This window comes from Lytechinus variegatus, chromosome 10 (genome assembly GCF_018143015.1).
Source record: "Lytechinus variegatus isolate NC3 chromosome 10, Lvar_3.0, whole genome shotgun sequence".
Taxonomy (NCBI): domain Eukaryota; kingdom Metazoa; phylum Echinodermata; class Echinoidea; order Temnopleuroida; family Toxopneustidae; genus Lytechinus; species Lytechinus variegatus.
The window spans coordinates 26,647,390-26,672,477 of NC_054749.1; the positions used below are offsets into that span (position 1 = coordinate 26,647,390).

Below are 25,088 nucleotides of genomic sequence, written 5' to 3' on the forward strand. Positions count from 1 at the left end.
TCAACATCTAAAATGCATGTTTGTTCAAAATATTTTCTAGATATGATGTGTATACATACATTCATCACTCTCTTGAAGATTCAGTGTGATTATCTTTGTTTACGAAGAAGGTTGTCCAAATTTCTTGTAGAAATAATTATAGTATGGATGGATTTCCATACAGTTGAGATTGATGGGATCAATCATAACTCTGTGTCAGACAGGGCCCTGGCATATCTTACCTTCTTCTCGTGATTGGGGATGATGCAACGGACGAAGTTGGGGTTGGTGGAATTGAGGGTTGTCATCAGATCAGACAGCTGCTCCTTGTAAAGCTGGCCCACGGTACGGAACATACCCCGACGGGTCTGGGAGCTACCAAAGCGAGTGTTGCTTCCTTCCAGGTTGCTCATACCAACGATGTTGGCTAGCGGGTGACAAGGTATCAAAGAAATGTTTCGAAAAATTGAAAAGATAAGTCTTTACTGATCAAAGTAGATGTCAATGTGATGTAAATGGTGTGTAGAAGATTGAATTGCATGGAACTAAAGAAATTGCTCCAACATTTGACATTTTTCATTCCATTCATTGTTTCTGAAACTTTTCAAATACAAAATATAACAAAGAAATTACATAGTATACAACAAAATATTTAACAACAAGTATGAACAAGGTTGTATCTTCTATAGCTTATCGATTTTAAGAAAGTTGCAGGGTTTGCCACTTCAAGCTTAGCTTGACTCTAAGGCAACCCCGGAAAACAATTACAAATTTATATTTAATAGCAGTATCTTAATGTACGCGTACAGGTGCAGAATGGAGGGGGGGGAGATATTTTTTATACTCAGGGATGGACTTCACAAAGGTACCAAAGGCACAATGAGGATTAAACATGAGAATTATAATGAATCATGTTTCAAGAGTTAAGAAAGAAAATCTTTCTTTTTTTCTAAATTTTTAAATCGTAAGCTGAATAAGAACTGCTATGTTTTCATTCCATACGATTGCTACAGAGGAAAGCCCTTTGTCATTTTGTGAACTTTTAGTATTTTATAAAGTTTATTCAAACAGAATTGGCATCATTTTTTTTTTTTTTGGGGGGGGACTGTTAACAGCCTTTACATTCTGGATGACACTGCACACCACACCTATGGCTCTTTACTGAGGATCAAGTCTACCAAAACAAGTACTTGATTTTAATAAAAGAGAAAATTCAAATAAGCATACTGCTGAAAATTTCATCAAAATTGGATTTAAATCAGAAAGTTGGAACATTTACACCTTTTTTTCACAGATTGTATCTTGTTTGCACTTAAATCTTTGTGAAACACCACCTAGGAGGTTATTCATCCGGGAATTGCTGGACGTGGATCCATTAACCCGTTGACCGTCAGGAGACTAACATGCAGACCAGACAAAAGAAAGACTTACCATCCTTCCAGAGTGAAGTGATGAAAGGCTCTGAAGAGTTCCTCATCAGGGCGATGACATTGTCATTGAGAGGGTCCATATTCTTAGTCAACCACTGAGTAGCTGAGTAGGCCACCTAGAGAAAGAGATCACGGAGATAAGTCACATAAACCTACTGGCTAAAACTAATATCAAACAGTGGATTTGGAAATTCTCCACTCATCAGCTTTCAATGTCACATAACCATAAATATACATGTACAAAGGACAGATTTGAATCTCTTATGACCACAGATATCAGTTCAACTTAGGCAAATTTGACATGGAACATGTTATTAACACATGTTTCACATAATCTGGTGTGTGTTTCATGACAGGACTTGTAAGACATTTTATCTGACAAGTACTGTTTTATCCGACAGATACCATTGTAACTGTATTTATCAGCCAATCAAATTTAAGGAAAGTTGTCATCCATGATCAACTTCAAATCAAAACTGAAAACATACATTTAACAAGCATATCAGGAGTTCCACAGATTGATGAGTAATTTCTTCAATCTACAAATCTACTCAATCATGATTATTATAAAAAAAATAACTTGTCGCACTCACCCTGCCAGCATAATGTATAACGCAGAAGTCGGCACTGTCTCTGAAGTCTGGTTTCATGTAGTTGGGGTGTTTGGTCATCTCTTTGTGCAGCTTCTCTACGTAGGTTTTATCAGTGGCCTTCGGGAACCAGCATTCTTCATCAAGAAGAGCCAAGATACCCATGGGCTACAAAAAAAATCATTTAATATTATTATCATTGCCTAGTATTCCAATGAGCTATTTCGTAATTACAATATTCCCATGACCAGATGAAGGCCATTTGCCAAAAACCAGAACAGTGCTTTTCAAATCACCAAGAAGAGCATGATTATTAATGTTACTTCAAAATATGCTTGTGATTTTATTTAAAGAATAACAGCAAGGTGTCCATTCATGTTCGGTATTTGGCAATGGGTCAAATGATAGACAATTAGTTCAAATCTGGAAATTGAAATTAACGGGTAATCTTATTGATCAGTACGTGGAAGTAAGCGTCCTCTTGGTATAATCTGACCAATGCGGTCATACCTTTTATATCGCAGGCAACTAGACACATAAGTACAACTCTAGTCATACTGAATTCTTTGTGAAATACCCCCCTGATGTATATACTTTATGGGATTGCCCAGCTTCTAAGTTATCTTTTCCTATTTCTCTGGAATCCCTCCTACCTTCTCGATGAGGTCAATGCAAGGCTGTAGATCGAGTCCAAAATCGATGAACTTCCAGTCGATGCCCTCCAGGCGGTACTCCTCCTGTTCCAAGACGAACATGGTGTGGTTGAACAGCTGTTGGAGTTTCTCATTGGTGTAATTGATGCAAAGCTGCTCAAAGGAGTTCATCTGCAAAACAAAATCATCACAAGATTGTCTCACTTCAAAAACTAGCAAGTTTTGGTAATGGGAAGAAAAATTATATATTTGTATTGCTGAAAATTTAAACAAACATATTCTTATCAAAACGGAAAGGAAGAAATATGATGGAGATTGGATTGTGCACGTACCTGGAAGATCTCAAAGCCAGCAATGTCGAGGATACCGATAAAGGATGCTGCAGTACGTCTGCTCCTGTCCAGGGACTTGTTGATCCTGTAGACCACCCATTGGAAGAGCTTCTCATAGAGTGCCTTGGACAGAGCTTCACATGCAAACTCAACCTACACAGGTCAAGAAAGAAGAAAATACATGAATATTAATAAGATGGAAGCGATGGACTTATTACTATGAAAAGTCAGAAAATATATCCATGCCAAAGGAAACAAGGAGGGTCTGATCACCTAAATTAGAACTACATGTACAGTGCAATCAGGATGGTTGAGGAATATTCTTAATACTGAACACGTAAAGAACTGCGATGGGAGTTAAGGGGTATCAACGATGCTAGTCCCCGGTACCATAATTGTTACTTTCTTGACAAAGGTCAAACAGGTTAAGGATTTTGAGGAGGCAAGGGGAGTAGGAAGGTGCTCGAAACCTGTTCCTTGCTATATGCTTTGTAGGTACATAGGTCAAACCCAAAATAATTGTGAGGAATAAAGGGGAAGGGGACACAGGAATGGGAGATGAGGGGTGGGCAAGGGGGAGGAGAATGCTAGTTACCTGGTTCTTGGTTTGTGCCTTGTTGACATAGTCTCTGCCGACCTTGATGCGAGGTTTGAGAATAGCCTTGGTGAAGTCTGTCACACTGATTCCAAGGAGATGACTTATCCTCTGGGCAACTGTTCCACAGAAAAAAAGAAAAAAGATATTTCAAATTTTATTCAAGAAGCAAATGGATAGAAGGATATGTGGAAAGGAAAATTGAACATTGATTGCTATAGGGGAAGGCAGGGTAAGTTGAGCATAGGGGCAAGTTGAGCCACCACCCCCAGGCTAATAATGAGTGAGTCAGACATTGTGGTGGTGTCACGTATTGATGACCCATTGCATAACCCTTAACCCAACCACTTTGTTTTCAACTTTGAAACAATAAGTACTTTTTTAGAGGGAAAATTGCAAATTTCAGTCAAAAAAGTGAAAAAGGGTGTGAAATAGATAAGTGCTTTTTACCCACACACGTCTTTGAATATATTATAGAAATAAGAACAATATTGTTAGTCCAGGTATGGATTCTCATTCTTGTCATAATCTTTTACATGATGAATGCATAAGAAATGTGTTCATGTGAAAATATCACAATAAGTTCGGACTGGGGTAATTTAAGCCAAATCAACATGGGGCAAGTTGAGCCATGGTGATTCTTATGGTGATGTATAACAAAAAAATAAAAAACGTAAAAAGCCATTGATATGCAGGCAGAAAGAAGCAAATTCACATGACAGTTCTTTTACTTTTAGAAGATGTTAGTATTTATAGAGAATTAGCATGTGAAAAGACTTAAATGAAAAATTGACATCCTGGTTCTTCCCGCATACATATTGTACATAGTTTTTGTTGCTAAACTTACCCCTGACGGTGACACAACTTACCCCACAGATGGGGCAAGTTGAGCCATTTGACATCGTTTTTTCAAAGGTCACAATGACTTTCAGTGTGGGGGTAGAAAGTTATATATGGGTGAAAAATATTTCCCAAGAATCAAATTTAAAGGCAAGGTACTTACTTCTACAATATTATTAGTCATATCAATTCTAACATGCAAAATGCAAAAAGTGTCACAACTTATCCCGCCTTCCCCTATATGATGATCATCTGCTAATGGGTAATTAAATGAAATTATCAACCTTTTGTATGTCAGACCATCATTTTCTCTATTCTTAATTCATTCTATGAACCTCTTGCGCCATGATAATCAGTAAGCATTAAAACATTTCATATGAATGATAGAACAGATGGAAATCTTTTCAGGAAGCCCCAATATAAAGGGGATTGCACATGCATATTCCATAAAACTGTCCTTGGAAATACTTTTCTAATTCAGTTCATCTACTTGGTAGTCTTTCCACAAGTACCAAACGACTATCAATCACATTAAAATCATTTTAATAATCACAAGCTCCTGTTTTGTTGCGGTAAATCTTGTAGGAACTTAGTAGCACAGCTTTCCGTTTCATGAACGCTAAGCCAGTATAATCACATGTCTTCCATTGCATTTTCCTTTAAAAAAAAAAAAACACTGTCACAGCTCTAGTGGAGGCAAAATGTGGGGTATTCCGTACGAATGACTTTGATGTATACTTACTCTCATTGTTGGGAAGAATAGCCTGATCTGAGTTCCTCTCTTGCTTGAACTCCATGTTCCCAAACCACAGGACTGCAGAGACCACCTTGAGACAACCTGAAAATAGAACAAGTTACAGAATAAGGTTAGGTCAGTGCTAATTTTGATACACCTTCGATAAAATCCATCATTATTGCATATGATGAGCATAAATAATATGATAGAGTATTTTTACATATATGCAAAAATACAGAGCATATTTTATGTTACACCATTGCCGATAGTGTATAATGAGCATCATCATTAAACATACTGCCAACTGTGCATTATTTGCATCATTATTCATTGTGACTGTGCCATGGACCAGTAACGGCCTAGTGGTAAAGCCACTGCCTTGCGCGCAGTAGATGACAGGTTCAAACAACACTTTAATGTAAGATAGAGAGCGCAATCTTTTCCTTCAGAAGTAACCAAGAAATGCCTTTTCATTTATCAACAATATTACAAAAATGAAGATAATATAAGTGGGTGCTTATATGATCCTAATTTCTTGTCACATGCAATATCTTCCATAACTAGAATACTAATTTTCTAAATAACCTTGAATATTGTTTGTGACAGATCTTTGGGCGAATCTAGAAAGAATGGTTGCACGAAAGCATGGATTATGGGGGAATTTTAGAGGTGATTTTGGCCGAGTATCACGAGGGCAAATTGCCCCTCCCCCTCATGCATTTCCCACACTGGAATCATGTGAGGACAATGATCAAGGTTAAGACATGGCTTGAAATTTGGATTTCTTTTTGGATTAATGGGTGCATTAGGAGTAATTGCGGAAAGAGCGAATGTCAATGGAAGCGTCTAGATCCACCACACTGGATCAAACCTAAACGACGATAGCTGGATGAACTTACATGTGATCTCTTCATCGCTGATGTTCATGATTTGCATAGCACTGATGGTTTCTTGAAACTCCTTGACATCATCCACCCCAGTGACAGGCACGTTTCCATTGCTAAGGTAGTTGTAGGTATCGATGCTACGCAGCACGTATTTCTCTGAAAGATAGAGGCAAATGAGAATGATACTTTGAAACAGGTTATGACCAACTTTGATTTAGTGATAAATTTTATAGATCTCTCACAATACTTTTAATATCAAGAATGATGATGGTGAGGATGTAATAAATAATTCCTTAAAATTACAACTGAAAAACATACTTCCTCTGATTGTGATACTAATCTAATGCTTTATACTAATTTTTACTCTAGAACCAGCAGAGAAAAAAGTCACTTATTTCTTTCCAAGTGAGTATCATTCAAATCAATCGGTTTCATACAACGGTAATTTTCACACAAAACATGTTCTTGAAGAATTATTTTCTTAGATCTTAATTCACGATTAACTTCCTGTGTGAAGTAGTTCACATTATGCTTACCCTTGTCCTGAGCGTTGGTTCCCAGACACAACTGGTAGAAGATGTGAAATGTCCTCTCGGTGCCGGCCTGACGGATGACACGAGCCTTTTCCAGAAGGTCTGACAAGTAGGGTAGGTTAAGGAAAACGGTCTTTTGTGCTAAAAATATTGCAATCTTACAAAGGAAATATCATATCCCTACAAGTTCCAAACTGACTTAAATCATAATGATAGCAGGATTTTATATAGCACCTTCTGCAAGAGGAAACAAAGAACAACTATTATTACCTCAGCTTTAGCTTGAGCTACCGCTTTATGAATGGTGTTTAGTGCATTCAAAGAATTAATCCTACCAGTTGCCCATGTACCAAATATCTAGTTTGTGTACAGCGCAATGTGGAACAATTTCTTGCTAAAGGAAATTAGGCTGTGGCTGAGATTTGAACCCTCTGTTTCAAAGTCCGGAGACTTATCCAATTGGCCACAATGCTCCACTTTGGATGTTGCTACCCTGGCTTTGGCCCAGCAGACTTTTGATAGGACAAACACATTTAAAAGATTTGTTTTCGCTGTCAGGTGCCCACTGGCCTCATCTTTGCTGAGAGTGGCAAATGTAGTAGGTTAATGTCTTGCCAAAGGACATTAGTGCTGCGGCAGGGATTTGATCCTGGAACCACAAGGTTCCAAGTCCAGATACCACTTAACCACAATTAACCAGTCTACATGTACTGGTTTGAATAATTTCTTGTTATTGTTTAATATAGCATCTGCTCTCAAGTGGCAATGGTTATGCTAAAACTGAAATCTAGTCATTAAGAAACTAAATTAAATCATTGTAATATACCTAACCAAGGGTGCTATTACAGATACAATATCTTGGCTCATGCAACACAGATAATATTTTATTTGAGACCATATGTTGTACATGTTTCTTAGGACTCAACAGGCACCCTTCTATATTACCTCCTTTTAAACAGTGCATATTATAACGATCAAGGGATCAATGCTAATAGAAGAACTAAATAATGAGCAAGCACATGTGCATGTAAGTACGATAAAAGGATCGTCCATAGTGCAGTAGGGTAGGGTATCAACGCACAACGCATGGTTCAAGTAGCTGACTCATGCATCTATGATGAATCAATTCAAGATTTCCTACCATCTCTCTTTAAAACAAGGAAAGAAATGCACCCAAGACAAACAAACCCACATCCTCAACACAGACCCCATGTTTGTTTGGGGTGACAGTCTGCCAACAAAACTTGGGCAAGAATTATGCCTTTGTCAAAAAGACATATCACTCGTCAATTTTGTAAGGAGGGAAGCAGAAGGGAATAGGGGAAGTAGATAAGGTAAAGTACATGCATTCAGTGTCCTTTTGCAACTTAGCAATGTCAAGGGTAACAATGGAGGATGAGGAAGCACTAAAGGTTTGTATAAAAAGTTGTAAGTGGACATACGCAGAGAGAGATACATAGATCCAGGAAGAGAGAAACAGAGAAAGACGGAGAGAGATAGAGAAAGACAGAGAGATAGAGAGAGACAGTGAAAGACAGAGAGACAAAGACGATCTGTTAAGAGAGAGAGAGAGTTACAGATAGTAAAGGGTGGAAAGATCAAGTGCACCAATAGATATAGGCGATGGAGAGTGTTTAATGTGGATGTTTGCATACATCCTTGTGTTGGGGGGGGGGTCTTCATCCCACCACCTTAAAAAAATTAGGCCTTACTAGATAATATTGCTTTGGTGGGTGAGGGGGTGGGGCATCCTCAGAGTACATCTAGTACACTGGTAAACTAAAATAATGCTGCTGTCGAGGACCAAGTAGTCCCATTATGCCATAAACTTCATGTACAATGTGCACTCTTTACAACTTAACCACCTTTAAATTACAAATAAAGATTTCCATATCTGGGATCCATTTCATAAAACTTGTTACAATAACAAATTTACAATAACAGTTAATAGCTACTGAAATCCTTTCATCTGATTGGCTGATAGTAAATTTGTTAGATAAATTGTGTATTTGTTACTATAACAAATAATACTTCATGAAATGAGACACTGGTTGATATAGCATATAGAACACCTGGAAACAAAACAATAACTTTTTAAGGGTTTTCCCCTCTATTCAGCATAATGTCCAAATACAATGGATTTTGGGCAAATAATGTAGGTTGTAAGAAATATTGTGCATTAAATGCATTCTAAAAAAATATATATATTTTTTAAAAATGCACGATAAAGCAAGTATATTCATGCTTACATGCAGCATAGTTAGAATCATGACCATACAGAGTACCTCCCTGTCTGGCAATTATTCAAAATCATTTTCAGAGAATAGATTGCCACTTCAGCTGGGTCAAAGTCCTATCTCTGCCCTTTAAAATATCATCTTACATCAACATATATCTCAGAGTCCAAATCTAATTGTACACTAACATGAAATTGATTTTACATTGACTATAAGAAAAAAAACAGACTGGGGTTTGGGGGTTTTGAGGGACGGTTGTTTCTACAGATATGATCCGGTTTGCATTTGACATTGATAAAACATATCAAGTGTATGAGCCATTTTCAATGAACATTTTATCATCCAAAGGCATAGAGAAATGTCAACAATAAATCCAATGACATTAATACAAGAAGTGTTTGCAAGTTTTTAAAACTGTAAGAGTCCTGTTATACCACAGAATTTTTTATCTAGCAATTTTTTTACCAGTCGAATAGTAAAATGGAGAATCATGAAAGTAAATGTCGATTCTCATATCCTCACACTTTAGTTCTCTATCTAGTCTCCTAGTCTCCAGAGTATGGTATTCCATAGGAAGGAAACAAGAATGGATATGTTTGGTGATTACATATGAGAGGTATTTGAATTTCCCATTATTTCTAAATGTGATAAAATATCTCTCCCACTACACGAACAAAAATAAATCCATGGGACAGCAGAAATCATCCAAATGCAAAATACAAAATACTTACAAAAACAACCCCCCCAAAAAGAATCTGAACCTTGTGAATTCATATCACCCAGTATGATTGCATAGAGCAGGTGCATTCTCACTAATTACCCACTTACAATACTAAGAGCAGACCCTCAAACACTGGGTATTATAACACAAGTAGGATAAAAGTGTTTGCTCATTTTTTCATGCTGGTGAACAGGTAAGCAGTATTCTCACCCGTCATGTGACCAATTCGTTGTTTTTAAAACCTCCAAAATCTGAACAAATGGGATGCAAAAACTCACCATCAAATACTATTACTGCCAGAAAGCTGCCAGCAAAACTAGGGGATGCCACTTAGAATTGATTTCTAAAGTCAGAAAATTATCCAGAACGACCCCTTTCCTACATCAAAATGGTATTTTCTATGGCTGAAAATATGCTAAGAACAGTGTGAATTCAGGCTGAATAGTGGCCTCCCTGAAAATTCTTTTGCCTTAACCTGTCACAAACTTGATTGGTCCAAAGTTTTTGGGGGCAGCCAGACCAAATTGTCTTGCCTCTGCATACTTTGCCGCACTGTGTCGGAATAAATTTTTGGCCGAAGGACTGCTTGTTCCATTAGAGATACATGCATGTTTGTCATCACTGAATAACAAGGTTATTATCACTCCAAACAAATCTTTCACATCTGTGTACAAGACTTTAACAAGGGTCCATTCAGCCATCAATGTCATCATTTTCCCAGGAGGGTTCCAGGGCAGATCCAAACAAATGCTAGTATTTACACGAGTTTGATTGCATCCGCTCTAACCAATAGAAAAGGTTCAACTTTTGAGACTCTTAACCTGATTCACAAACACTTTTCTCATTTTCACTGACCACTCTTTACTTCTTTGTTAAACAGAACCTTGCCATTTCAAATATCAAACAATGACCTGGAACTTGGTACAAACCAACTGACCCACCCCCCCCCCTTTTTTTGAATACATGTATCAAGAGTAGCAAGGGGTGCTTCGGCCCCCACCCACCCCCTTTCTTTTTTCAATAAATGAGTACAAAAATCAAATAAAAATTACGAAAAATAAATTGCGTTTGTGTGTTTGTTTGTTTGTTTTGGGTTTTTTTGCATGGTCAGACACCATCCAGGAGCTGAGCAACAGGGTCATATGTGAGACTAAACCATGAGGGCTACCCATCTTCAGTGATCATTACGGGTGTGGCATGCTCTGAAAGGTATCTTATGCTGAATTTATGCATCGTCAGCCTCCTGATGCCGGACCTTTCTTTATATATGTTCATCATATTACACCAGAGTTTCAGATAGGGGAGTAGAGCCTTTAAAAAACAAGTGGAATGCCTCTGGCCGTCTCACCTGCATCACGCGGTTCAATACAGCAGCAGTGCTGACTTTGAATACTACTCTAACTCGCACAAGATGTTCAGTGACACATGGTTACTCTTATGTCCACTTTTTATGAACTAGACCAATAAACTTACAGAGACTTTGCTTCGCAGGTGAGACAAAAACCCTGAAAAGCCACCAAGGGCAAGCCCCTCTCACCCATCATTATTTTACTTTGCTTCGTAATTTTGGTATTACTGATCATTCTACGCAGCTGCCTTGTTTCTGGGGTCACCAACTAGAAAATTGCTGCTGTAAGTAAAGGATACAACTGTCAATGTAGGCTCCTGCGATGAACCCAGATGTGTCAAAGTTGATGCGGATGAATTTACCCTGAAGAAAGAAAAAGATAACAAAATGACAGTAAAACTTGGACTTACAATACATACAATTTTTTTTTTAACAGTCTCATCATTTTAATCCTGGGGCCCTGTTTCATAAGTATAACTTTGCCATTATTGCAACTGTCATGAAAACCTTGCTTGCGATTGGCTGCTGAGCGGCTGCTAAGCAATGTTACCATGGTAGTTGTCACAATAGCAAAGTTTCAACCGTCGCCAGTCCTTTATACAATGGACCCCTAATCAATTCCTCCTGTATCTTTATACAATAAACACCAACGTTTCCCCCATTGTTCAAAAGATGTTTATCTCTATCTCAAATTACGCATTAAATACCTTTACAATTAATCTAAAATAAAAATCAAAGCCTTTCCTAAAATGATTCTATTCATAACTAAAAGTTCAAGGTGGCTTGGTGTACTTTTCTAAGGAAAATGGTAAAAAAAATACACCAAGAGGCTAGAGCTATCATTCAATGAAGACAAACATGAGAGTATACATTTACACTAGGGTCCCCATTTTCAGAAGACATAAAATATTTAGCTTTCACAGAATTAAAAAAGACAGAATGCTATTCAATAGTCAAGGGGGTCGTTCCATAAAGCTGTTTGTAAGGTAAGTGTGACTTTAAGAACGACTGGTGATCCCTTCTTGTGGTAAATGATATTCAACATTAAATGTTCGTTGGTGATTATGTATAGCACATAAGATAGGTTCACCGGTCGTTCCTAAAGTCACTCTTGAAACGGATCCCTGGTATCATTTTCAGTTATCAATAAATTCTTATTGTTACAACCATCGCTGTTTACGTCTTCCCACGATTACTTACAAAACGTGAAGAGTTGTCGTTCTTGACGGTCTTGGCATTTCCGAAAGATTCAAGGATCGGGTTGGCTTGGAGCAGCTGAGCTTCCAGTTCACCCTGAAAAGAAACAACATTGACATTAAAAACCAAATCAACATCTTATACGGATGGAAAGTGAACACCAACTGAACTTTTGCATACCTAACACTTGTTTTAAAATGTAAATCTCTGTTAAATCAGTTTTCCCATTTAAGATTATCATTGGCTCATTTTAATGAGATTGTTGGTTGAATAAGGACTATTAATAAAACTTTCATTTTAGACAGCTATCTTTTTAAAGCAATAACCAAACCAGACATCTGCTTTAAAATTCTTTTCTTTTAAATTGAATTAAATTAAACGATGATAACCTACTAAATGATATTGTTCATGGTAAATTTCATTATAACAACTACTCTAAATTAATTGACCTTCTTTATCTTGTTAATGTCATTGTCTGTCTCCTGTTTTAATACATTGTTGGGCCCTTCATATCTTCAAAGTCTATGTTTTTGTATTCTCACTTTAATGTCTCATAGATTTGTTTCCTTTCCAATATATGCTATTTTTAAACAACTGCTTCACACATTATTCACCAAATGAGAATAAAATAATTACAAGAAGCATATTTTTAATGTGTTTTCATTCAAAATAAAAATTTACCTTTAAAAAGATATTACTCACGGCAGTCAAAGCAGAGTTGATCCATCAACTCAGATTTTTTTGCAAATTAAAACCCAATGTCATAAATTTGTGACTAACAAACACAGCACGCAGTGCAAAAACTTACAAGAACAAAAACATTTATAAAACCCAATTTATAAACACCACAAAGGAAACAAGCATTTCTGGGATAAGGGGAACGGTCAGATTCAAAAGTTTCAAGCATAACCGAAATAACAACACTTACAATTCACCTTTCCATATTATTTACACAAAGAACAGATTTTGACTAAGAAATTCATCATGGAGATTTAGGGTTGTGTTTTTATGAGCATTTATTTATAAAAGGAATTAAATGACAACGGGAAATAAATAAATTATTGTATCAGACATTTGTATACGTGTGAATACAATTAGCTTTTGATTATCGAACATGAATTCCAAATCAACTTTAATACTTACCTTCCTTTCAAACTTAACTGAAAAAGTAAGGAAATTCTACTGACTTTCAGTAAAAATCATTTTGAGTATAGTGAAATGAATTATTTGTATTTGTTACAACAATGTAACTTTGTTTCCACAAAGTAATCTCTGATGTTGAATCTGAAAATCAAGAATTGCAATTCCATACCAGTTTGCTGCATATGTTAACTGCTGGTGTTAGTGGCAAAATGTGTTAAAATTCTCTAATTCTGAAATTCCTTATTAAGTGGCATTAGTACAACCGAATCGATTTGAACTAAATGGATATTAAGAAATAATTAATCCTCAGATACTTTTAGTTTAGTGTACCATTAGACAGTGGTGTTGTGATCCAGTGTGATTGTGAAATGTGAGTGAGTGCACAGCAAAAACACTGTTTCAATTTTTATACAACACCATTCACTATATGAACATCACAGTTGTTTAAAGTGTTTAAACTCTTAAATAATTAAGTTTTATATTGTATATTTAATCTTCAATAAACTTAGCATGATTGTTTAAACCATTAAACAACTTCCATCAAGTTCATATACATGTGCAGGTGTAGTAAAACTTTAAACAGCATTTTTACTATGTGTATGAAAATGGGAAACAAAGAATGGTACTTACTACAATGTTCCGGGAAAGGCTATGCATACTCTACACAGACAGACCGCATATAATTTGTGGAGCGAGGGGTTAGGGAATGGGGTGGGGCAAGGCGGGGGCAGGGGTGTAAGTTTAGTAGATGGTGTGTGTGGGTGTGGAGAGGTGGGTGGGTCCAGGACAGGTGGATGGATGGATTATAATCAACATGAAAACAGGGTAAAAGGGGGTGGGGAAAAGATACAAAAACAAGATTGATAATAAAACCTGCAACCATGAATCAATAACGTACAAGACAGATAGGGCAAGATGGAAGCAACAAGATGCTGAAATGGGAGAATGACAGATAGGGTATAACCAAAGGTGCAGAAATTAAAATATATTGAAACTTGAAAAGAAGAACATACCATAACACAAGAAAATATAAAATCATGCACATGCATATACAGATATGTAACTATTAACAAATACATTATACTACAATATAATCTGAACATACACATATTTACATAATCCATTAAGTTTTTATCAAAGTCATACTACATGTACACTACATAGATTATAAAGTAACCATGGTAATGTCACACAAAGCAAATACAACAAAGTGTATTCCATAATACATGTACATATGACAACATATTTTAGGTACATAAAACCAGTTTAACATATTAAGAAAGAAGCACATAGTTCACAAGTTTTCTAGTTTCACCCCCCCCCAAAAAAAAAAAAATTACATGATATATATATATATATATATATATATACATGAATAAATAATAATAATGATAATAATAAATCAGGATATTTATTTCATCATATGAATTCATATTTCAATATTCATATATTCCATCACTTCCTTGAAGAATTTGTCACTATATAGGCCTACATGTACATTACAACAGAAGTCAAGTCTCCCTAGCTTATAATACTATGTATGGATGTTGATGTAAGCTACTTCATAGAAAATATCAGTTCCTTGAAATATGATATGCCTATGACAAGCCAAAACAACCAGCAGATGCCAAGACAAAGATCCTATTTCATCCAGTCCAGTGCGCTCTCCTTTCTTCTTTTTAACATTTTATCCATATCATGCCATCAAGGCACCAGTCACATATTTATCAAACAGCCTGTCACTTCCAGAATAAAGCAGGGTAAGAATGTGTTGAGTTTACTACCAGGAGTATTTATTTACTTCCTTAGATGAGGAATTCTTTGACCATGATACTCTTGCTTTCTGAACCAAAATTGTATTGGAGTGATATTATGTAAATACACTGTGCCAAATTAAAGGTAAAGCCCTCCTACCCTCCATTAAACACCCGATCCAAAACTCTTTCACTTCTGGTCCATGCTGAAATGGCGTGCATAATCTCAAGTACAAAATAAATCACAAATTTCCTTTTCTTTCATAAAAATGAGTATTATGTTTTCTTACATTCCTTATAATACATTTCCCTTTATTCTCCTTCACAATGCTTTTGCATGTATGATTATTGAGCATAATGCTTAAGCAAACAATTCAAAACAAAGAGATTTTTTTAAATGCTTAAAAACACCTCTCATAAATACATAATCACAAAGGAAGGCTTCATTCATTGGGAAAACGACAACACAATGTATAAGTATTAGTGCATAATCTAAATCTTGGCTAAAGTGTTGTATATAACAAACTGTGCCGTCAAATTCAGAACACAAATAAATGCAATAAAATTCAAACAGCAAAGGGAGTTTTCATATTTTCGAATTGAACAACAACTGCAAAATGATTGTTAACATACCGCATTTGGTAATTGATAGGATATTTTTTTTTTCTTAATCCTATCTCCAGCTAGGTCCTGAAAAGATGGAAACATGAACAGAGAACATGATGTACTATACCAATACGTTTTGAGACAAGTAGTGGGTGTAGGTTGGAATGAGAGAGGGGTGGAGAGGGGCTGCAGAGAAGGTAAAGATGTCCGGGGGGGGGGGTGAAGTAGAGAGGTAAGGGGGAGGTGAAGTCAGAGATGTGAAGGGAGGGTGGGGTACAGTAAGAGCAGATTCCAATATAGATACTTTGAATAAATCTTTAGGATTAACTTTAAAATCTCAAGAGTTAAATTCAAATCTTTTAGATTTATATTTAAATCTACAAGGTTTAAAACTGAATCTAATATTTAGCTGGTCACTATTCGCAGCCGATCTGGATTTACTTTAAATCCTTGATTTTTAGAGTGTGTACGATGGGGTAATGTATAGGGTAAAGAATGGAGCGATAGTGCAGTATTAAGAGCAAGAAGGGCGGAGTAGATGGTTGCGCTAGGGTTGAAGAAGAGGCTCTATAATAAGGGAAAATAGAGTAGAGATAAAGTGATAGCATACATGATAGAGGGTAGAAGGGGTGGAGTAAGGGGGCGTGGCAGGATTGAAAAAGAGGTTTTAAAATGGGAAAAGTATAGAGAAGAGAGAAAAGTGATAGTTCAGTAGAGGGGGCGTGGCAGGATTGAAGAAGAGGTTGTAAAAGTATAGAGAAGAGAGAGAAGTGATAGTTCAGTAGAGGGGGCGTGGCAGGATTGAAGAAGAGGTTGTAAAAGTATAGAGAAGAGAGAGAAGTGATAGTTCAGTAGAGGGGGCGTGGCAGGATTGAAGAAGAGGTTGTAAAAGTATAGAGAAGAGAGAGAAGTGATAGTTCAGTAGAGGGGGCGTGGCAGGATTGAAGAAGAGGTTGTAAAAGTATAGAGAAGAGAGAGAAGTGATAGTTCAGTAGAGGGGGCGTGGCAGGATTGAAGAAGAGGTTGTCAAATAGGAAAAGTATAGAGAAGAGAGAGAAGTGATAGTTCAGTAGAGGGGGCGTGGCAGGATTGAAGAAGAGGTTGTAAAATAGGAAAAGTATAGAGAAGAGAGAGAAGTGATAATTCAGTAGAGGGGGCATGGCAGGATTGAAGAAGAGGTTGTAAAATGGGAAAAGTATAGAGAAGAGAGAGAAGTGATAGTTCAGTAGAGGGGGCGTGGCAGGATTGAAGAAGAGGTTGTAAAATGGGAAAAGTATAGAGAAGAGAGAGAAGTGATAGTTCAGTAGAGGGTAAGAGGGGTGGAGTAGAGGGGGCGTGGCAGGATCGAAAAGAGGTTGTATAATGGGGTACAATAGAGAGTGAAGTGATAGTACAGTACAGGGTAGGAGGGGTGGAGTAAAGGGGGCGTGGCAGGATTGAAGAAGTGGTTGTATAATGGGGTACAGAAGAGAGTTAAGTGATAGTTCAGTAGAGGGTAAGAGGGGTGGAGTAGAGGGGGCGTTGCAGGATTGAAGAAGTGGTTGTAAAATAGAATAAAATATAGAGTAAAGATGGAAGTGATCAGAAGGGTGCAGAAGAAAATTGCAAGGGTTGTTTAACAACACTTAAATGTGTAGGGTATTTTTGTAGGATCATACCCTTCAGAGGGGGGGGGGGTCCAGGAGAAAGTGGATATGAGGAGAAAGTGGAAAAGGGACATAATAGAGTGTGAGAGGGAGATAGAGGATTTGACAGGGATGCTTACATGTACTGAATTTAAGTGAGTTATCCTACTCATATAGGCCTTTAATCCATGGGAATAGGAGTTAGCAGGGATAAAATATCTGCAATACACATTTCAAAGTATCAAGAGAGTATGTCTTATATGAATGAGTAATAAATATATCATAAAAATAAGTCTAACATAAAACACCATTGTGAGATTACAAATCAGTCAAGAATCAATTAAGATTTAATCAAATAATCAATCAGTCCAGAATGTGTATCTTTTAATAGCATCCTTTCAAGATTCTTTTATTTTTTTTTTTTTTTAAAGAAAATAAATATACTTTGAAAATAGAAATTTTGTAATTCATCATAAGAATTATATAGGCTAATCATTGATGAGATAATGGAATTTATTTTGATTCACAATACATACTCCTTCAAGCTTGGACATCACTACAATATGCAAAAGAAAATTTAAGAAAGCCCCACGAGGAACGTTCATTCCGCACACAGACATAACATACAAATTGCATTCAACACCAGCAGACTGACATACAGACATACACACAAACATACACTCAAACATACATACATAAACATACTCTCACAACTACCAGTACAGATGCAACATCCAAATTCCTCCTCCACACTGTTCACCACGGAAGCCATGACATTGACACACTCGAAGCACATACACATCAGTCCAGTATATATTCAAAGAAAAAAAATCAAATCAACTTTGTAATACCCCCCCCCTCCCCTGCCCAAACCTGAGGAATAACAAAAATGACCCCAAATAATGTAGAGTACAGTGTAAAATGGATGTCATGATCTGCTTGATGTGTTGGGATTGTGAAGCTGTTCTCGAGTAAGAAAAAAAAGACTGATAAATAAATGTTTCAGAATATATTTGCTGTAAATATTCTTCATCTATAGATAATGATAATAATATAAGGTGAACTCTAAAAATATAGTAAATATTCTGATGGGATTAACAAGAAAAGTAATGAAAATGAAAATGTGTTGTGGCTATACACTGTATGCTATCAAAAATGAAATTGCAAAAACTGAATTGAAAATATATCATTTGAGAAGCTCTGAAGCTTACAGTCCACCCGCTGTAAAAAAAAATTGAAAGAATATCTTATCAGATAATTCTAGTTCTTCAAAAAATAATAGCTACCACTTTTAATAGTCAAAATATATGTCCTCTTGTTATGTCATGTGTTACAATTAAAATAGATGAAAGAAAAGAGGAAATGTATCTTCACTGAAATATTCAGAATCAACCGATGGTTGAATCCTAATAGTTTGAAAAATCTTCTCTCTAAATGAACCTTCACCAAAGTTAAATCAAAATGATAAATGAAACTATAAAGGAAATTAAAAATGTCCCAGACTAAACCGAATGATATCCTCAAGTCCCAATAATCATATATAATGTATGTAATCTGTGAAAGCTGGTGTGAGTATATAAACTGCGAATGAAAATGACGAATAAAAAAAATTCAGAAAGTTTCAGATACCATCCTTGCTTTCATTATTCTTACCTGCTACACTCCATAAGTAAAGAGATGAGAAAGGAAGAGAGAAAGGGAAACATATTCATGAGATCATCTTTCAAAGATATATTTCTATTTCAAAATTGATTATAAGAATAGATAAAACAACCAGAGTAAAAAGGGGAAAAGAAAACTAAAATATTAAATAGCAAAAAAAAACAATACTAACGCAAATAATGCTAACCAAAGCATGCAATAGAAAACACTCAAAACTCAACGAATAAATCATAGACACCACATGACTTCATTTCCAAATCCAATACAAATCAAAATAAAACAACAACAACAAAAAGCAAGCTCTGACAACCTGATTCAAACTATGTGAACATCTCCTACACCTTGTTCTTTCATTCGTTCATTCTCTCCTTCTCTCTTAAATGGCAATATATTGTAATTCCTCCAATAACATGAACATTGGTTGCCGGTTCAAATGAGTGAAACAAGGTGAAAAGTCTGTTATGTATAAAATTTATATTGGCCAAAACATTGATTTTTGCCTAAAACCTTGATTTCTTAGTAGAAAATACAAAATTTTACAATGTCCAGCACTCAGCAGTAGTACACTCCTCTAAATTTAAAGGATTCAAAATTAATCCAGATCGACTGGAATACTGACCAGAGTTTGGGCTTTATTTTCAATCTCAAGGACTAACTTTCAAATATCAAAATATCTGAATTTCAATAATTTAGCTTTACATTTTAATCCACAAGGTTAAATCTAAATCTAAATCTAATATTCAGACGATCTGGATTTATTTTGAATCCTTGAAATTTAGAGTAGGCCCTATAGCACAAGATTCAAAACATCTATTCCAGAAATCAATTTCCTTCTCCCTCTTTCACTTTATTTCACATATATGTTCAGAAAACATTTTATCAAGGAATAAAAAGACTGTGCAAGCCCAGGGGAAAACATTCATATGTTTTCATCAATCTTGTTCTTTGTGACTCGCTTTCCAACACATTGTACCATAATAAGCCCAGCTAAAATTGCATGAAGTTGCCATGTACATGTAGACCCATGTACTGGAAAACATCCTTGCATGTTTTGCTCCCTTCCCTATAGAATTCAGCTATGTACTCCCTGATGTCTGGATCTAATAATTGCATTTGAAGTCTGACAGTCAGAAAGAACATTCTGATAATAAATTATCTATATGGCCTCTTTTAAATTGGGGACGAAAACTGTTTGAACAGTTGTTGGTGGCATCTTGGATAATTGAAAATAGAATGATTACTGTTAAATATGTCCTCCCATCAAAAAACCCTGGAAGCTGGATATTTGAAGGCAGAATCACAATTTGCATCATTTTAGCTTCAGCTATTAACCTATACATTTGCCTTTATGGAATGTTGTTAAAGCCTGTGACTTTCCATTTCACAAAGCACATTACAGGTCAGAAAGCCTTACAACTTGTAGACAAGGCAGGAGCCATAATGTAGCCACATATGTGTTTTCATGTGAGAGGATCTTCAAATAAGTGTATAATTACCCAGGAATGGACCTTGAGTCTAATTACATGGCTGCATAAGCAAGGTGGGGGTGGACTAGGAGTAACCATAATTCAAGTGATGTCATCGGGTTTATGAACTTGCCGACATTGGTAATTTGGAACACCTCTTCCATTAAATTGGGGGCATGCTCACAACCACCTGAACTTATCTTATGTCAGAAAAAAAAGACTTCTAAAAAGGGAAAAATGTTGGAATATTTTGTTTGCTTCTGGTATATCAGACGAACATACAAATTTTAGATTTTAGCCCCTATACAGTCACATAGATGTCAGTTTCATTCAATATCAGGCAATCTCAATATTTATCATCCATTCATTTAGTTTTTTTACAGGATCATTTTTGTCAGTATTCAAAGAATTCTTATTTAAGGTCAAGTCCACCTCAGAATAATGTTGATTTGATTCAATAGAAAAAAGTCAGACAAGCACAAAGCTGAAAATGTCATCAAAATCGGATGTAAAATAAGAAAGTTATGACATTTCAAAGTTTCGCTTATTTTCAACAAAAAAAGTTATATGAACGAGCCAGTTACATCCAAATGAGAGAGTCGATGATGTCACTCACTCACTATTTCTTTTGTTTTTTATTGTTTGAATTATAAACTATTTCAATTTTTACGAATTTGACGATTAGGACCTCCTTGCCTGAAGCACAAAATGTTAAAATAATGGAATTCCACGTGTTCAGGGAGGAATGAAACTTCATTTCACATGACAATGACGAGAAAATAAAAATATTTCATATAATAAAATACAAAAGAAATAGTGAGTGAGTGATGTCATCAGTTTCTCATTTGCATACCAACCGAGATGTGCATATAACTGTTTTGTGAAATGAAGCGAAACTTTAAAATGCCATAACTCTTATTTTACATCCGATTTTGATAAAATATTCAGTGTTATGCTAGTTGAATTTTTCTCTTTTTATTCAAATCAATTTTTTGGAGGGTGGACTTGTCCTTTAAAGTATCTCCCTTTACAGAGACCAATAAGCGTCTTTTCTTCTTACTCCAAAGTCAGTCCCCCCACCCCCCCCCCACCTCCCCTCTCATCCCCATAAAAGATCAACCCCATAACTATGCCCAGGGTTGGACAATACATGTAAATATTCCTAAAGCAATTCTAGATCTTGGCACCTATCAGGACTGAAGTTGGAAAAGTGAATTAAAATTTAGGCTATTTGGTTGTCAACAACATTAAACCTGATCTCCCTATTTGAAACACATCCAAAATATCATACATTTTTTGGTGTATTTGACAGATCTGCCACATATCTTTGACAAATTTATGGCATTCCTGGGTGAGAGTTCACCGCAAAAATGTTAATGTTAAATATCAACCGAAAGGTGTTGATGTTATGATCTTCATATCATACTTTCTTCATGTTCTTCAACTAGTTGTTCAACTTTATATCACTCAGTACAATAACATGTATCCTACTTTCACGCACGAGGGAGGGTGGGGAGGGGTGGGGCATTTTCAAAAAACTGTTAATGAGCTACAAATGACTTAAAAACGACTGGTGTATCTTGTTGTGCAGAACAGGATGCCCCCAAATTTCACTTGCATTTTAACAAGGGGAGATTAAATTTTCTGAGAAACTCATCAAATTTTGGAAATTAGTTGAATTACATTCTCCAACATTAGCTGATACAAATTCAAATGATTGAGCACCATAATTTGAACATGTTCCAGTCATTTGTAAAATGGTTCATAAAGTCATGCATGACTTACAACTTTATTTATGATGCAGCCCCTCTCAATCTACAAAATCAACATCCAAGCAAAATACAGACTACTGCAGAACAACCAATGATCTTGCATGCACAAACTCTTCAAACATTATGCACTTTCAAAATCTCTCAAATATCTGTCCCCCATCTCTCACTTTTCTTGGAACAGGGGAAAAAGGGAATCTTGGAGATACTTTACAAGTTCATTAATAATAACATAATTTAAACCTAACTATAAAAGAAATATTCACAAAAAAGCTATAAATTAGTATAAAAAAACCATGCAGTAACTTCACTTACACGTAGGTCTTTAAAGAAGGAAAATATTTTTGGTTCCAAAACAGGCAATTATACAAGACTCAAAAAGGTTCATGGGGGAAAATGAATCCAATATTTAACTTAAACAAAACTTTCATATGACAGAAAGTTGTCTTTTGAAACTTGAAAACAAAACCAAGCATTCTGGAAGTCATGCATCAATGGCATTCAATGCACATCCAAATAAATAAAAACAAAATAATCTATAGAGCAAAAATACACATGGCAAGCATATCATATAGCGGTTTTTCATCAGCCCGAGTTTGCTAAATCTCACTATTTTAGCCTGATTAGCTCTCTTTCAAGATAAATATTGATGTTTAAGAAAACCCCGCTGCATGCCAAAGCCCAAGTGGGATAATTCCCGCTTGACCATGGGATGTGACCTTGAGCTACAAAACATGCGCATTTTGGGTTCCACTTCATCTAGAGTGTGATGGTATGAAACATTCATAAAAAATATCCTGTACCATATCCCAAGTCGGTCTTAATGAATTTGCAGGATTATTCAGCAAAGAGCAGCTAATACCCTTTTTACACAGGATTTTCTTAACCCCGGACTATCGCTAACCCCGTACTATCCTTAACCCCGTACTATTTTTTTTCCTTTTCACACATGCCAAATTGTTAATGCTAACCCTGGATAAGGAATGCTTGCTTTTTACACACGAAACTCGCTAACCCCGGACTAGTGGTTTTTGTTGATCATTCGTAGTACAAGTACTTCACTCGTACACTTTTTACACACGCTAAAATTTCCTTAACCCCGTACTATAGGTGGGGCTAAATTGCTATTTAGCCCCACCTATAGTACGGGGTTAAGCTTAGCCCACTTTCATTTTACACTAGCGATCTTGACCCCGTACTATCGCTCTTAGCACCGCAATTGCTGGGATAACCCTGCTTTTTTGCACTATAGGTGGAGCTAAATGGCAATTTAGCCCCACCTATAGTACGGGGTTAAGGAAATTTTAGCCTGTATAAAAAGGGTATAAGTTTGTCAGATGAGAAACTCAGCAGGATAATTTGAAAGCTTGGGCTGATGAAGAACATAGCCTGGGCCTTATGTTTTACCCTAAACCATTTGATTACACATGAAACCTATTTAGCAGTACCTCAAACAGTGTTGGACATACTTCACAGATTTTTATAAGAGGCTTTTAAAGTTGAAATTATATATGTTTTGCAAGATGATATAATAATAGGATATTGTTGGTTGCTACCTTTTGATAGCAATAACATGAGTAAATATTTAATGACACATGGTTTTCTTTTGATTTCTTTTATTTATTCTGAAGTGAATGGAAAGTATTATAGCACTTAGAGCTAAAAGGTAATAAGGCATATATTCTGTTTTCAGAGAATAATCAACAAGCTATGGACCGTATCACTTTTCAACTAAAGATACTGTACATATTTCCAACACTGTCTGGGTGAGTCTCTGTCAGTAATAATCATGGCCCAATTTTCAGCAATATCAACATTGGCATTATATTTGAAAAGAGAAAAGATATCAAGTTATACATAAAATGCATGATAAATTCATGTCATATTATAGCATCATACAATTATTACTAAAATATCGAATTATGGTTAGAGAAGAAGTTATGTATACTTGTTTAATACTTTTAATAGATATTGGTAATTTACGTTAGAACTCCACTTATAAACTAGATTTCTGCAAATAAAGCATTATTATTATTAGACATTACATACAAATTATACTTTGTTAATGAAGCTAAATTAAATGATTTAATGTTAGACCATTGATCGATATCACAAGAAAAAGGCTGCAATAGTAATTAATCGCACTGCTACAAATTAATCAATTTGCTTTTCTAATGTTCTATTATTTAAAAAAAAATCAACTTAACAGGTGGCTTTCACTAAAAGCACCAATGACAACGCATTTCCGATCATTATATATCTATATTTCACCAAAGCAAGCAAAAAACATCATGACTTTTCCAATATTTAACAGATTTAATATAATTATTTATATTCAAAGTGAATGAGATTGTGATGATCATATCCTCATTTAGTGAGCAGAGATTTTGTCAGGTCAAATATGTGTCAAGTCACTCAAGTGCTTTCATAAACTAATAGATAAACAAGCTCGCTAGTGTGCATTGCTTGTGCATCATGAAAAAAGGGTATTTAAGGCTGATTTATGTGCATTTTCTGAAGAAGAAAAAATCTATTCAATGTCAATTTCATGAAAGATCTCAGTCACAAAATGTGTGTAGGAAAGTATTTAATCATGTCAATTCCTCTAAATATGAATGCACCGACAGCATCAAATCAGAATGAGGAATAGCATTCCAAAGATTTTAATATCAAACTGTCATTAGCACAGACCAGTACCAAATCTCTACCCACTGGATGTCTAGTGCAGGTGTTATGTGGTTAGCGAGTTAAATAGTTAGATTGCTAGTTGAATACTTACTTGTATACTGTGGATTGTGGCTGTACCTTTGCCACCCTTGCTGGCTGCTATATGTGCTAGGTATTGGATAACTTTCTTGGTGTTCTCCGTCTTTCCAGCTCCAGATTCTCCACTGGATTTGAATAAATATTAAGAAAAAAAATTGTAATAAACATAATGTTTATGTTGCATCATTATGCAAAGCTGAGCAATACAAGTCAAACAGT

General features: G+C 35.8%; 1 protein-coding gene across 5 annotated transcripts in view; it reads right to left on the reverse strand.

The window, feature by feature from the left end:
• Positions 1 to 24,965, reverse strand: part of LOC121422183 (myosin-10-like) — a 72,504-nt gene extending 47,539 nt beyond the window's left edge. For 4 of the 5 annotated variants that reach the window (XR_005971129.1, XM_041617066.1, XM_041617068.1 and 1 more), the window contains exons 1-13: positions 24,883 to 24,963; positions 13,852 to 13,881; positions 12,082 to 12,174; positions 11,181 to 11,244; positions 6,579 to 6,677; positions 6,055 to 6,198; positions 5,162 to 5,257; positions 3,580 to 3,698; positions 2,985 to 3,137; positions 2,653 to 2,823; positions 2,003 to 2,167; positions 1,411 to 1,525; positions 222 to 406 (exon numbers count right to left, since the gene is read on the reverse strand). Coding sequence is in view for 4 of the 5 variants with exons in the window: in XM_041617066.1 (XP_041473000.1) it covers positions 222 to 406; positions 1,411 to 1,525; positions 2,003 to 2,167; positions 2,653 to 2,823; positions 2,985 to 3,137; positions 3,580 to 3,698; positions 5,162 to 5,257; positions 6,055 to 6,198; positions 6,579 to 6,677; positions 11,181 to 11,244; positions 12,082 to 12,174; positions 13,852 to 13,878 (1,431 nt within the window). In the remaining variant the exon portion in view is untranslated. Of the gene's footprint in view, positions 1 to 221; positions 407 to 1,410; positions 1,526 to 2,002; positions 2,168 to 2,652; positions 2,824 to 2,984; positions 3,138 to 3,579; positions 3,699 to 5,161; positions 5,258 to 6,054; positions 6,199 to 6,578; positions 6,678 to 11,180; positions 11,245 to 12,081; positions 12,175 to 13,851; positions 13,882 to 18,859; positions 18,863 to 24,882 lie in introns of all 5 variants that reach the window. The other variant, XM_041617067.1, reaches the window with a different exon arrangement.
• Positions 24,966 to 25,088: the final 123 nt, after the last annotated feature.